At 41.2% G+C, this 16554-nt stretch overlaps 1 protein-coding gene across 6 annotated transcripts in view; it reads right to left on the reverse strand.

Moving 5' to 3' along the window:
• The window catches only part of armh3 (armadillo like helical domain containing 3), an 83071-nt gene that overhangs the window by 13482 nt on the left and 53035 nt on the right, over nucleotides 1-16554 (reverse strand). For all 6 annotated transcript variants that reach the window (XM_015347814.2, XM_015347809.2, XM_015347812.2 and 3 more), the window contains one exon: nucleotides 9003-9081. In XM_015347814.2, the coding sequence (XP_015203300.1) occupies nucleotides 9003-9081 (79 nt within the window). The remainder of the gene's footprint in view (nucleotides 1-9002; nucleotides 9082-16554) is intronic.

Here is a 16554-nt window from a genome sequence, read left to right on the forward strand (position 1 = left end):
TTGCAAATTTAAATTGCATTAGTACACAACAGAAATGACAAATTTCACTTCTCTTTGCCAATACTTACAGTTTTCCCTGTGTGTTATGTTTGTAGAATACAAAGACACTGCACCTGCTACAAAACAAGTCTTGATAGCTTTGTCAATTTGTTGCTGATTTGTTTCTTTGCAAGCTCAGTATATTTTTGTTTTTCCACAGCAGTTGCACTGCACTTACAAATTTGTGTGAACCCCCATTGTGTTTTTATTACTTTAAACAAAAATAGCATAAGTGCAAGCAGAGACTAGAGCTACTGTATGAGACTTCCTAAGGACACAGCAAAGTACAATTAGAACTAAGTGCAATATTTAAATTTAACTTTCAATGTGCCATCCTTTTACAGATAACTGAAGGCAACAATGTGGCTTTAGAGGTTATGGCTCTGGACTGACTACAAAAAGGTTGTGGGTTTCAAATGTTGTTGTTATCACCCTGACTGCTCCACTAACTTGCCTCTCTGTATAAACAGATACAAATCTAAGTTGCTCTGGATGAAAGCATCAGCCAAATAAAAATAATACATTCAATTTTTTCCCCTGTCAAAGCAAGTGTCGTCTCTAAATTAAGAAGAAATCCTTGCTGTCTAACTGTGGAATGTTGAATCAGAACTTCCCCAATTACAGTATGGAAATATGCTATAATGCTGGTACCTGGACTGAGTGTGTTCATTTTCATTTGCCAAAGAGACAGCCTTACTGCTCAGTCTAAAACAGCTCAAAATCTGCATTTTCTCCATGTCTATAAGGAGAGGCTGCAGTTTTGCATAGTTACGTCTCTGTTTCGCTTACGTGTGGTGCTTTATCAGAAACTGGCAGCCAGCAAAGCGAAGAAGAATAAAAGGATCACAGAGGCTTTGAAAGCAGTGATGAGGCCACAGAGGAGAGAGGGAGCACATGGGGACTCGTGGGATCTCACTGACAGGAGGTTGCATGAAAGAAGAACCCCTCTGAATGTCACACAGACCACTGTCAAATACAAACCTCCTGCTCCTCTCTTTGTCTCACTGCCTTGTCGCAGCTGCAGCTCCTGCTTTTCCTCCTGTCAGCGCTGATGCCACACAAAAGCAAATTACCATTTTATCTGCGAGCAAGACAAGGAGCCTCACGTCTCAAACGAGAGGCTGCTTGCCTCGCCAAGGCACAGTGACGCCTCGTTACATTTCCATTTCTCTTAATGACGCCCGCTTAAAATTAAACAGACACTGGGAGCACATTCCGTTTCTCCTGTTTAAAAGTCAATAGAAAGATTTAGTCTCCTAATGAACTTAGCCTCCATTTAGCCCCAGACAAGGCCCCCTGTTTCCCAGTTTCCTAGCATTCGTATTAAGAGCGCTTTCATTGTGATCACGTCAGATTACTCAGCAATTGTGGGGTGTATTAGAGAGGGGAGGGAGGAGGAATATAGGAGCTTGATTACCACCTTTGTGGAGTGGTGTCATCTTAACCATCTCCAGCTAAACACCAGCAAGACTAAAGAAATGGTCATGGACTTTCGAAGGAGTAAGTCCTGAACCCTGTTTCTATCCATAGAGACATAGAGGGGGTGCAGTCCTACAAGTACTTAGGGGTACACCTGGATGATAAGCTGGAGTGGTCTGGTAACACTGACGCCCTGTACAAGAAAGGTCAGAGCCGACTCTATTTCCTTAGGAGGCTCAGGTCCTTTGGTGTGTGTGTGGAACACTGCTACACATTTTTTATGAATCAGTGGTGGCAGCAACCATCTTCTACCCTGTTGTGTGCTGGGGCAGCAGCATCATGACAAGAGATGCAAATAGGCTCAATAAACTCATCAAGAAGGCTGGCTCTGTGTTGGGGATGAGCCTTGACCCCCTGGAGGTGGTGGCTGAGAGGAGAATGCTGACCAAGCTCACAGCCATCATGAACAACGCCTCTCATCCGCTTCATGGGACTGTTACTGGGCAGCAGAGCACTTTTAGCAATAGACTGCTCCAGCTACGGTGTTCAAGGGAACGTTTCTGCAGGTCTTTCCTCCCGGCGGCTGTCAGGGTGTATAACGCTGCCCTAGGCTAGGACTATTAGCCCTTCATTTGCTCGTCTATGGACAGCATGTTGCTCCATTGTACTTTTTTGGGACACTCAATCTGTATATACCTCTGCACATTTTGCACATATTTTATTGTTTTTACAGTGACTGTGAGCATATTTTGCACACACATATGTATTTATTTTTATTTATTTATTTTGTATTGCTGTATGTATTTTAATTTTTCGTCTATTCTGCTGTCTGTTTTTTTTTTCTTGTCTTGGGCTGGACTGCTGTAACACATCAATTTCCCTTCGGGATCAATAAAGTCTTATCTATCTATCGTATGTGCGCTGACAGGCACACAGCAAACACGGGAACCTGGGCAGACTGAGATCATCAACTAATTCTTAACTTTAGGAAACAAGACTGTGCACGCTACTGCTCTGACTGTTACTCATACTACTAATGAAAATAACATTTGCAAAGTTTTTGTTTGTAAGAAGGATAACCTCCTCTGGTCTTTTCTTCTGATAACTGAAAATGTGTTTTTCCCAGTGGGTTGGATGTAAAGGATTCAGAGTTTCCATCCATCTGTTAAGGCTTGCAGCAATCTGAGGACAACAGCAGAAGCAAAAGTCACAAGCTGGGACTACTGCTTGGTTTCGTGTTTCCAGCTTTTAGGGAACAATTTCAAGATACTGTTTAGTCTCGCCACAGTCAGGTGAAAGGCAACCGGAGCACCCGGCAAAACAATCGTAAACACAGCGTAAACATGCAAGCTCCCGTCAGATGGTGTGCCAGTCCAGAATCGAACCCAGAGCCTGAGACATTTGAGGCACCTGCTCTCACTGCCCTGCCACCAAGCAGCTCAGCCATTAAAGTCAATAATAAACATATAAATGTCTGATATAATCACTTGTATTTGGTCTTTCATGTTTCATGGTTCAAGCCTATAGAGAGTGACGAACACACTTCTCTTTTCCACTACCCTGTATTGCAGAAGCTATCCATCTGTCTCTTTATACACAGATTAGTTGGGCTATTAAATAAAGCTGAAGCACCAATGTTCTAATGGGGATAGGGGCTTAGCAAACTTAAAGACGGGGTATAAAAATTGATTTTTAATCTCTGCAAGAGCCAAGTGCATCGAAGCCAAAGTACAATGGTCCGGTTTCGAGTCAGGTTTTTCTGAACACACTCACTTGTGTTCTGCCAGACATAAAAAAATCCTGAAGGAAGCCCAGTCACCTGCTCAATTTGACTTGGCACAAGGGAGCCATTCAAAATGAGTGCTTGCTACAGATCTGAGGTACGAGTCAATAAACTAAGGTATTCATCACACAACAATTGCAGTACTTTCAATTTACTTTTGTATAATAGCGGCAGGGGAACATGTAAAACCTGTAATTTGCTACTGGTGGCGAAGTTGTATTTGATGAAGGTGCTTTACAGGTAAAACTGCTCGTCCTGAATACAAAAACACATAAAACCCAAAAGCAAACACCCAGAAAAATGAAAAGCAAAGGTAAGAGCTGCCATCACATCTTCCAAAAGGGAGCCTCTGACTCCAAAACATGCAGACTGTCTTTATTATTCTGTAATAATTTTTTAAAGGTAAGAAACAACTGCATGAAGGCTTGACAGAATATGGTGATTTATCTGTCTATGGTGGGGGGAAAAAATGTTAGGCTTCTTAAAACAGCATCTTGCTAAACAAGTTTTTTTTTTTAAAGATATAGCCGCACTGTTTCAAGCATGATGATCTGACACCAAATCAAATGTCTGCTCAACCAAAGCGACAATCTTCTTTTGATTTAACACAAGAAAAAATATCTCCAGGTATTTCTGTTTGGGGTTCCGCACAGCAAAGACGAAGGAAGTGATTTTTAAGATGATGGAAAACCTGCATAGGCCAGGGAAGCTACACGCGGGCTGAACACCATCCATCTTGTTGTGGTTTTCTGTTCTGGGGGAGAGCACAGCACAAAAGATGACAACGCTCGAGACAGAAGAACAGAGCGTTTCACAGCTCATTAGACGAGTGTGCTGGCATGCCAGAGAGAGGCAGCGTCGAGTGCACACGGCTGTAGGGGGAGAAGCGGCCATCTGTCAGAGTGGAAGGAGATCCATGGGGCTTCTCTCACAGCTGCACCGCCCTGCTCCATTACTCCAGCCCCTGAATGGCAGGAGGCACCCTGTCCGCGTGCAGAGCTTCAGTGGCAAATCCCACAGAATAAGCACTTCAACTTGGACAACTTCCACAGCTGTAAAGTAACATTTACCTTCAGCTGTAAGTTAAGCTACGCCTTTTAACCAGAAAAAAAAAGACATCTAGCACATATTTTATCTATAATGCACTAAAAGTGCACCAACCCGCTCATTTTTGGAAAGGAAGCTCCATCACTTGCTGTCTTTAATCTTCATTATCATCGCAACTTTATAGCCTGATGTACCCAGTTTATTAATGTGAATATTTGGCTTCCATGGAAGCCTATAGCAATTTTAAGGATTTTATCTTGCTATTTGAAAATACTGATGCCTAGCATCTTCTTATGAGGTAGGTATAGTGGGACAGAATAACTTTTAAATTTGTGACCACAACTGAGCTCCTGCACCAGCCCAGATGGTCACCTGATCCATGTATTCAAAACTACTTCAAATTCTACTGTGCCAGCTGTATGAAAGTTTTGTTTATTTCATCCAAAACCAATGCTTTACTAAATGTGTACCTGAAACGCTGCTATGATACCTGAAATGGGACACAGTATCGAGAAAAACTGCACACAAACTGCTGCTAAAGATTTCTATGACAAGATGAGGAACTGTTGTTCCTGTATTTACCAGGATGACCATCACTTTGTTTTCTGAAACTTGAGTTCTTAAACAGTGAACAATACTTCTTCTGATCTACACCCCACAAGCTGCTGCAATAATTTGCCCACCCACCATGGGTTATCATCTGCTTGTGGAGAAATAGCCTTCTGCAAACTGTTCAAAACCTGTTTGGTCAATACATTCCAAAGATGGGTATTATTTGAATAACAGCACACTACCTAACAAATCAACGTGATTAAAAAAGTCCAGAATGGCCACTTAACTGCCATTTTCTTTGCAAAACTCAAACTACAATGGTGCAGAACCACTGTACTGATTGACTGAAAGCAAAGCAGTTTTATTACACCAAGACCTACACCTCATAGGACTGCGCTTCTTCAAAAACGAGTTGCTCAATGCACTTCAAACATGACGGGTATCATTCTAGTTTGCCCTTGGTCTACTGACAGGTCCCCCACACTGTTGTCAAGGATGTGCCTGGAGACCATTAAAGCAGCTTTGAGTTTCTAGTTTTTGTCTTTGCTACTTTATTTTTTGTGGCAATTTTCTAATTTAAATCTATTGTTTTGCTGTTCTTTAATGTTGACTACCGTTAAATTGTTATTATTACATAACAAAATATATTCTTACCAAAAGACTAATAGCACAAACTAGATTTACACTTTTTACAGGCAAATTTATGCCCACTTTTTTAATATTGCATAATTCAATATATTCCAGTTGCTTCCCAAATAAACCTTGATCCCAAATAAAGAGTGAGTATCTACTACAGGTTTAAAGGAACTAGTAATCGGTTTATTCCATGCTGTAAAAAAGAAGAAAGAAAACACAACGTTTCGGCCATGAAGCCTTCTTCAGGTGTCGTCTGTCGGAAAATGTTGTGTTTTCTTTCTTCTATCACATGCATAACATGAACGTGCCAAACCAGCACTGCCCAAGCAAATCGTCTGGCAATAATCACATATTGTGACATCATAGTGCTTGGCAGTTTCCACATAGCCAACATTTATAAAACTTTCAGTACCAGCTGGGAACTGTAAATGCTACCTTCCCTGCCCCACCCAGCAATCTACTGTATGTGGAAGACTTAAACAGTCACCATCCAGACTGGGGATACCCAGTGGACCAGCCAGTGATGGTACTTGTGGACGGGCTGTCAAGAAATGACCTGGCACTTATTCATGACCCCAAACAACCAGAGACATTCCATTAAGCCAGATGGAACAGGGACCATTCCCCTGACATGTGCTGGGTGAGCTCTCTAAATGGATTACCCTTACCTACACAGAGCCTCATTCTAGAGCACCCCCCTCTACACATCTTATGTATCCTATGCAACAGCCGAAAAAAATGTGGTGGAACCGAAAAGAGTTTAAAAAAGGTCTAAAGGAACATGAAACTTCAGGAGACCCAAAGATGGCAGATCATGTGTCCTTAAATATGGCACACAAGGTTAAGTGGGAGACCAGCATGGATTTTAATTTGAAATGTTACAGCAGGAAGTGATGGAATCTAATAAGCCGGTTTGGACAGGTTCAAAAGCCACTCATCCAAAACTACCCCTCCATCATCCCCAACCAAGTCTCCAGCCATCTGGTTGGTATTGCCAAGGTACCCCTGGACAAAAACTGGACAGGGGTGAATTAAGACAGAACATTTTAAAGTCACTTTTAAACTTTTAAAGTCACAGAGCTACCAAAAGTTCTGCAGGATCTGAAGTGAGGGATGGCACCAGGATACAACCACATCATGCCACATTTATACACCTGGGACCACAAGCTCTTGCCTGGTTGGCCCCGTTCTATACACTGGTCATGAACTCCAGCACCATTCCAAAGATAAAGCAGAGAGCAAAGATCCATCCATATTACTGTATTACTGGTATCAATACATTGTCAATGTATTGATTGTACTGTCAAACCCATTAAGCTGAAACAGAATAAAAACTTCTAATCTATAAATGTTTCTATGTTTTAAGTGAGTGTTGCCATTTCTTCAAGACTCCTATGGTTTTGTGCCTTTTTTTGCTCAAGTGTGAGAGTGACAGCTGGTTGGCATCGTAGAGTTCTGGGGATTCTGGCATTCTGACATCACAATCGTACACATTGGTTTTATCTGCCCTTCACAGTTTCAGATGACCTCTGCCTTTACATAACGCAATCAACTACCTCATCTCTTGCAAATGATCATAGCCTCAATATCACATTGTACTGAAATATAACTTTTATGTTTAATCATACAGCATAGAAGAAATGACTCATAAATCAAGACTTCAAAAAGTATGACAGAATGGGGAACAATGAGGCACACACAAAGGGGCACAAAGCATGAAATAAATGAGAAACACTGGGCCACTGCCCAGAGTGCAAACTCTGTTTCACATCAGCCTTGCTCCTCTGATATCACAGAGAGGCTGGCAGGCTGACGCAGACAGAATGGTTTACAGAAAAGGGGGGCAAATGCACAAATAAGAAAGAAAAAACGAGAAGACAGGAAAGGGAAAAAGTAAAAAAGGGGGAGAAAAGACCCACTGTATTGCAGTGCAGGGGAGCAGGGAAGCAGTGAAGCAGTGAAACAAAAGAAAAGCTTTCATTTAGAGAGATGCGGCCACTTGCACGGAGATTGAGGCTCTACTGGCGGAGCAACCATACAAATAAATAGGGCGTCTAATGAGATTGGGAACTAGATTGCCAGCCCGATAGAAAAAGGGCTGGCTTAACTGAACGGCGACCCAATATAGTTTGAATGACAGGTTGGGAGCTTGTGGGAATGTTGCAACAACAGGAACGGTCAGACCTGGCCCAGGCATGATGTTAAGTGCAGTAAAGGATCCATATCACAAATACATCGTAGTTCAAGATGAAGTTATAACATTGTAGGATATATATATATTTTGTATTTATTGAGTCTGTAATGTTTAATCAATTAATTACAATCCATAATTATTCAACAACCCCAGCTTATCTCGACACTGGCATCTTACTGTCATCTCACAAGTCTTACTGTATCTCACAAGACTCTCTGGACGTGAGCTGTGTGCTGCTAATTTGTCCCACTCCATTACTGAACTCTGGAGAATATCTGCAAAGGGTGTGTGGTATTGCTCTTGCTATTTGATCTCTTTGGTGGGATGCTGGAGAGGAAAGACATTGTGACACAAGATAAGGCACGTGAGGCCATACAGTGAGCACAAGTCCATGCCTGAGAAGGAGTAAACAGCAGGCTGCAGGGAACAATCACAGCTTCACGCAGACCCGTTCAAAACCATTGCCAAAGTCCAGTCCTACAGCCACTTCTGGAACACCCATTGTCAACCCCACACTGCAAACATTTTCCTTCTGGAAGCAGAATTATGTCCCAATCAAAGCAGCGAACACGAAATTCAAACGCATAGTGGCTGTAAAGCATTGAATGGAAGCAGCTGACTTGCTGTAAGCAGATGTATAATAAGGACTGAAAGACTTTCATTTACTGTATTCTTGCCTCTGAGCACCTGTGCATCTTGTTGATAGCCGAGTCTAGAAGTCCCAGGTGTACACTACAGTGCAGGGTGGCATTGTAATGCAAATATGTGGCATGGTGTGTTGCAGGGTAATACATCGTGTAACAGCTGTTCATGCCTTCCAAATAAAGAGGGCTCTTCTTTTCAATAATCTTACTTCCCCATTACCTCTATACATAACTCAAGGCCTCTTATCAGTGAGACTCAATGCCTTTTGTTTTATCCCCTCCAGTTCCCTGGTAATGAGTTGGAAGTGACAACAGGTCATTGCCTTTAAAAAAGAAGAGGTCACTTGCTAACCAAGCTAGGCCAGCGCACCAGGAAAACAGTTGTTCAAACCTTCCCCACAGCAATAAGGTAAATATTTATTTCGGCTAGTAGTTTTCTCAAGTAAACTTTTTAGGACACAAAGGTAAACTGACACATACAGCTGCTCTATTTTGTGCTTGGTGTTTTGTCACAGACATTCATTTGTGTGCTCTTTCTACTCTGAGTCCTGTAAATCAAATCCAAGATCACGCCATCAAGCTCTCATGGAAACTACGATATACCCATTCTTTCAAATATGCTGCGCTTTATAACGTGTGTGGGATTTGCTGCTTAATTTCAAATTCAAAAAGCAATGGTGCTCTTTACCTGATCTTCAGAGAGCTGAGAGATGTGGTTCACAGCAGCATAGGACTCGATCTTGGGATTGAAATGGTTGATTATAGCTCTGGAAAAAAAAGAAAGAGTAAGAGCTACGAAAGTGCGTGAAAGGCCACAAGACAACAGTTTAAGAATAGATTTGTAGAACAGATGCAGAGACGCAACATAAAGTTCATCAATAAATGAACAAACCCCCCCCAACAAAAGCAGCTGCTGCCTTGGCAGGGACAGAAGAGGCCTGGGGTAATGATGATGCACATGCGCCTTATTCCAATTCATCCTCAGTATTCGCCAGTCCGTGTCTGTGCTGCTGCTTCTTTGTGCTCCCAGCTAGACTACAGAACTACTGCATCCATCGGCAGATTAACCTCCGCAATTACATCTGCAAACAAAACAATCTCAGTGCTGCCGAGCGTTACAACACCCTGATATCATTTGAATCCCTAAGTACTGGCTATAACTATGAAATCATGTTGCAAGTGGCTTCTCACGGGCACAAAGCCTATATCTGCCACTGTGATGCAGCTCAGGGGGTTTTATGAGTCTCCTAAATGCAGTGTGTTGACCATCCATTAGGATCCATAAATCTGCGATTTCCCCCTAATAAAAGAGGAAGGCTCTTAATCTCCTAATATATCTTAAATGAGGTGTGTTTTATGGGGCCCTGAAGCTTAGCGCATGTCTCTCAACCCTCTGCATACGTTAATTTATTTAGCTACCTAAGGGGGCGATGACTGCTTTGTGAGCTAAGACGATTCACCTACTTTTCTTAGAATTTCCCATTGGTGCTTCAAGTTCTTCTAAAAGGTTTGGCATTCGCACCATGTTTGCCTTGGTTTACAATGCGGAATAGACTACTGTGCAGCTGGGACCACAAGGTGACTCTTACATTGGCACTAATCATTTCACCGTGAGGCCTCATCCTGCCAAGTCCCCGAGCAAGCCAATGTGCACAGCTACCGGACACAGAAGGCAGAAGACCAAGACGGGGGATTTATCCCTGCCTTCTTCACCTCAGCAGGCTCAGCAATGCTGATACAGGGAGGAAGAGCAATAACTTAAACATTTCAATGGGCAACTTCCTTCAGTTAGGGCATTCGGGCCACTGGATAACAGTTGTATCTTTAGTGTAAGGATGTCTACAGTGATCACCCAAGATAATTATTTTCCTGAATTAAGATTAATATCTATCATATACAAACAAAGTTACAGCACATATTTCTCATACATAAAATTCACTGTGGGTTTTGGCTTATGAAACCATTTTAACTATTTTTAATAACATCTACACATTGAAAGAAAAAGTAAATGTAGTGGTTTTCATCACAAGTGTAGCAGAGAGATCTGTTACCATTTAGTTTAGCATTTGGAGATGCCATACCGTCATCAGAACTACACAGAAACACACACACAGACACCACCTTCTGTAGATTCTTAAATTCCCGTTGTTCTGTAACCAAAAGTAATAAAAAGGCTAAAAATGCTGTTCAGGTTCTTTCTGATACAGCAACTAGTTTCACCAGAGCATAAACACAGGAAGTCACATGCAGTGTTCTGTTCAATGTTTTCACCAAATTGTGGATCAGCACTTCTCCAAAGTAGATACAAAACCATTTATTCAATTACTTGTTTTAGAACCTAATTGCAGAATCTTGTGAAAACCTGACTATCTGTACCCTGTTTAATTGAACAACATATATATTGGTCTGGAAACCGCATGGTAAACTCCCTAAGAGACAGAAAAAAAGCTTTCCTCTAAAATCTCTTAAGGGAACAAGTCTCAACTCTAAAATGGACTCGGAAGACCCCGAATTGCCACTGCGGCTAAAAACTTCAAAGGATTTTCATCTTTTACCATCTTTTTTGGGAGTTGCGGGACGGACTACGTGATGCTGTATATGATAAGATCTCAATAAATAAATTGTTAAATTCCATCCATCACAGAAAGCTGCTTCGCCTGGTGAGAGTCTTGGAAATAGTAGGCATAAGGAAGAACAATATCCTAGACAGGACAGCAGCTTATCACATGGAGCGTACACCTACACTCAGGAACGCTTAAGAAACGTCCATTGACCTGGCCAGCCTGTGTTTGGAAGGAGAGTGGAAGTGTGTTGAAGCATGAGGACAGTAAGTTCCATGGTAAACTGGTAAAAACACACACACACATAAAGCACCTGAGAGCAGAAATAAACCTGAAACCCAAAGACTTTGGGGAAGCAACACTAACGGCTTCTCATATTATACACTATTCCACACGGGAGAATGCTGGAAATGGATCATGTGACTGGAAATGAATATGTAAGGTCTGCACAGGCATCTCATTTTTAATTCAGAGACTTACTGAAGCTACTCATGTGTAGCCTATGATCAAAATTAAATAAATAAAGATGCTAAAAACCGTTGGGGTTTTTTGCCTGAATAACACGAGACTCCCTGGAGATTTTGAAACGGACACGGTTGAGAAATAATCAAGCGAAAAACAGGCCACATGAGGGCCTGAGGCAAATTCCGCTGACCTTTCAGCAGTCTGAGCCTGATCTCCATGGAAACTGGGCAAAAGGGCCTAACAACCGAGTACCGCTGATTGACAGGTGACAAAGGAGGTATTTTCAGCAAGAGGACGAAACCTTCTCCAGCCTGATAGGGGCAAGCTGACACTGCCGAAAACAGCTCAGCAGCTACAGTTCAGAGAACCTGGAAACTGCATTTTTCCCACATGGTCCAAAAAAATCCCGCCCCCCACCTTTGAGCTGCATGGCGTAATTAAGAATCAACAGCATTACAGTTATCACTGGGTAGACCTTCAAATTAGCCGGCAGTTAAATGATTATATTTTTTTAAGGGGATGTTGTATTTGTGTAGCTAAGCTGGAGGCGTTGGGAAATTGAAATCCTTTTCCAGCTCAGAGGGGAGCCCACTGTGAAAAGCTGGCATTGTAAGCTAACGCGAATCACATCCTTCGTTTGAGTGCTTTTTGGAATATGGATAACCAATTAGAATGAAGAGATACCATATGAGTGACGGACAGCTCTCTTAACATTACACTGGCAGATGAAGTTAGTATTGAGATTTAGGTTTACATTCGACATTCATTTTAAAAATATGCTAAGACTCTGAATTTCCGATAGGCCATTCTGTAAAATCACAACATATTGGTCAATGCACATCCACCCAGAAGAAAAATGTAAAGTTCAGTAAAAGATCACTGCACCTGATAATATACATCACTTCTTCATTATAAACAGCCACAGTTTGAGAGTAGTGCATAAAACGCTTAATATTTGGTAAAAAGGACATTACAACAACGGCTCAGCAACAGTGGGATATTCAGGCTTTTCCAGACTTTTTTTTTTCATTTTTTCAATTGGAATCAAAAACATACACCCAGAGTAATATCCATTGTCTATCTCATTGTCCACAGCTGCATATAGTGGCAGCAGGCTGGGACCCTGGGTGCTATCTGTGTGGAGGTTGTGTTTTCTCCTTATGTTTGCGTGGGTTGAGCTCTGGTTTCTTCCCACAGTGCAACTGGCTTCTGGGAAAACTGGCCCTAGCGTGTGTGCTTGTCTTTGTCTGTGCCCTGCGATGGACAGGCATCCTGTCTAGGGTATATCCCACTACAGTATGTGCCTGTTGCTTGCCGAGACTGCGACTCTGAATGGGAAGGAGCAGTTAGAAAATGGATGGATGGATGAGACGCACATATTTCATATATACAGTACTATACAAAAGGAATCCCAGCTTTAAAAAATAAAAACCTTTATTTTGCCATTGTAAAATTCTCACTGTACAAGCTACAACAAAGATGAAACATTGAATTCCTGACTTCCTCAGGCAGACCGTATCAGTAGGTGCAGTCTCTATAATAAAAAGCCCCATTTCCAACAGAACAACAGGTTACAGTATGAATTTTTACATGACAGTTTTTCCAACACTGGGCTCATTTTCGAACCAAAGTTGCTCCCCCATGTTACTGATATATTTCATATGCTCCTGATCTGCCTGTATTCTATCTGTATAATGTAGCACTGTACCTGTGTTCAAAAGATGAGCTTCCAGAGACTGTTTTCGTCAGTCATGTCTCCACCCAAACACAAATCAAAAACCTTGGGGGGTTTTCCAGGTGAACACATAACAAAAAAGACTGCATAGGCAGGATGTCAGCCTCATCAAAACAAGTTCTTTGTGTTCCCATTAATAAGCCGGTGTTGTACAACGTGCTGCCCAGCTGGGATATGGAACTGCAACAGAATGTCATTAGTCTGAAGCCTGCCAGGCAGATCTCTGCAGCTGTCGTCGCTTTTGTCGTAGTGGATGGGAAGATATTTCATTCGCAAAATGGTGGTGGAGATTAAAAGCCAACTAAAATTATAATAATAATAATAATAATAATAAACTTTATTTTATATAGCGCCTTTAAAGGTGGCTTCTCAAAGCGCTTTACAGGATGACAATAACAATAAATAAGAAGACTACAACAATAAATAAGAAAATTTCACAAGACAGGACACAATTATAATTACAACAATACACCAATAACAATAGAGGAGACCGTGGAAGATGGTATTAAGAAGAGCAGAGGGGTGAAGAATGGAAGCAGTTAAGTAAAGGCTTTTCTGAAAAGGAGGGTTTTGAGTCTGGATTTGAAGGAGTTTAGAGAAGGTGACTCTCTAATATCCTTGGGCAAGGAGTTCCAGAGCTTGGGGGCATAGCAGGAGAAGGCCCTGTCGCCCATACAATGTAGACGGGCTTGGGGGACAGTAAGGAGGGCAGAATTTGAAGAGCGGAGGTTGCGAGGTGGGGAGTAGGGCGATAAAAGTTCAGACAGGTATTGAGGTGCCAAGCCATGTAAAGCCTTGTAGGTGAGCATGAGGATTTTAAAGTCTACGCGGAAATAGAAATCTCAATTAAAATTAACCTTCTCAATTAAAATTAACCAACTAACTACTCTTCTTTTTGACAGGTCTAGGGTAAAACTTTTGGTGAAGTCACGAGAGAGCCGAGTTCTCATCCTTCTCAGCTTTGACACAACCAACTACCGCCGACATACATAAGTAACTCGGCCTGAACATACACCTGCACATTCCGATTGCATTTGCAAGCTGGAATATTAGAAAACTGCTTTCAGTTTGAAGGCTTCCAAGTAAACCCCAGTCACGCCTGAGGAAACAGATGAAGGCATTTTGTATCGCAGTAGTTCACAATACAGTATAGGCCATATTCCACCAAGCAGTTGTGAACCAAGTGTGGGCATCTGTGAGGTGCGAGTCTGAAGCAGAAATGAGCGTTAAAGATAAATATTTCAAGTAAATCAAATCAGTGGTACCGAAAACATTAAGAAAATAACGTGTAGTATTTATTCCTACCTTGTTTTACTTTTAGTGAATTTTACTTTTTTTCCTAGTTAGAATTTTATTATAATAATTATATTTTTTAAAACAATTGTTTTTTATTAAACATTTTGCTAAACTATATGAAAATATAACATGCACCACATGCAATCTGCCTACCCCTATACCAATGGTCATACCCCTGAAGGGCATCATTGATATTAATGCTTTTTAGACATGTTTTATTGCGGGGAAAGTCCATCCTCTATTTTTGACTTTACAGATAAAATTGCCATTAACTAGATGTTGCCAATTATATCAAAATCTGTAAAAGCAAAGCATGGTTAAGACAGGGTTAAGTGTAATTGACACTGCATAATGATTTAAAGATTTTTTTTAAAAAAGTAGTAGTATTCATGGAAGACTTCAACTTCTTAACATAGAATTGGAAAGACGTACTGTACACAAATATCGGTGACAGAGACTGAAATGGTAGACATGGTTATTGACAGCTTTCTTACCCAGTTTGTCAGAGCACCTATAAAAGAAAATTATTGTATAGCTCTTGGCTTTTCAAACAATCTAGACAAAGTGAGACATAGGCAAACAGAGGTGTGAGAACCACTGGGGATCTGTGGTCATATTTTGTGCCTTGAAGCATATTTTGAATAACTGTTCAGGCAGAGTCCAAAGGAAACCTTTCCACAAAGCAGACTCTGTTTAACACAGTTAAGAGAAGTAAAATGGGACAGGATTCAGATGAAATCAGCGGAAAATGAATGGCAGCCTTTTAAACAGATTGTTTTTGAAGCACAGAAAAACGTATCCCAAAAGTGAATAAATAAAAAGAAAAAAACAGTATTCCAGATGGTTCAAGGATCAACCATTTAATAAGGACAATATAAGGAAAAAGAGTGCACTTTATAAAATTATTTTAAAAGAGGATCCATTCAAGGAAGAAGAGTACAATGTTTTGTAAGCATAAAGGATATCAGAAAGGCCAAGAGAGAAATTGAAAGGAATACAGCAATGGAGGCTAAAATAAATTTCAGTACTACAATAGCAAAATAATCATCAAGGATAAAGTAAAACATATTCGGGCCAAAAATGATTGAGACAACGAAAAGGAAACAGCTGATGTACTAAATGAGTATTTCACTCAGATGTTCACTCAGGAAGAAGTCAACAACAGGCCTCCAGCAGAGGAAGGACAGAATTCTGTATTAATATGAGCAGAGAAGATGATGAAGTGGTTTGGATACTAGAAGCTCTCGAGATTAATAAATCCCTAGGGGCAGATGGCATTCTTACCAAGAGTAATCAAAGAAATTAGAAATATTATTCAGAATTCACTGATGCAACACTTCCAACTGTCCGTTAACACTGTTTTTATAATCTCCAAAAAGGGTGAGAAACCTGACCCAAGTAATTACAGACCAATAAAGCTTGACTACATATAAGAACAATTATAAGAACTAAAGTAGGGAAAATATACTCCAACTATAGGGAAATAATATCCTAGGAAACAGCTTTGATTTAGAAAAGCTAGGTTTTGCCTAACAAACGTGTTAGAGCTCTTTGAACAAACAACAACAGTAATGTATATGCATAGTGTACAGTAGATGATATGGTGGCAGCATGTTGTCATGTTGTCATGGTGGCACAGTGGTTAGCATTGCTGCTTTGCAGCCCTGGAGCTCTGCAGTAAATCCTGGACCTGGGCTGCTATCTATGTGGAGCTTGCATGTTCTCTCAGTGTCCGCAGGGGTTTCCTTCGGGTTCTCCAGTTTCCTCCCACAGTCCGAAAACACACTGCTATGTTAATTAGCTTCTAGGGCAACTGGCCCTGGTGTGAACGTTTGTGTTTGTTTCTGTGTGTCTGCCCTGCGATGGGCTGCCATCCCATCCCACACCTGTTTATCCTGCTTCGCACCCCTTGCTTGCTGCAATAGGCTCTGGCTCCCCTGCGACCCAAAACTGAAAGAAGTGATTAGACAATGGTTTGATGGATAGGATATAGTGCATTACTAGGTTTTCAAAAAGCTTTTGATAAAGTTAATCTTTTATGTGGAATACACAAATTGCCGGCAATAGACGTTCAGGGGAATATGAGTGTTTGGTTTGAGAAGTGATTCATAGAAAACTGAAGATAGAAAACAGAGGGTACAGATAAGGGATAAATATACTGTATAAATTGGGGTGATGTACTG

Source organism: Lepisosteus oculatus, chromosome 4 (assembly GCF_040954835.1).
Source record: "Lepisosteus oculatus isolate fLepOcu1 chromosome 4, fLepOcu1.hap2, whole genome shotgun sequence".
NCBI classification, from domain to species: domain Eukaryota; kingdom Metazoa; phylum Chordata; class Actinopteri; order Semionotiformes; family Lepisosteidae; genus Lepisosteus; species Lepisosteus oculatus.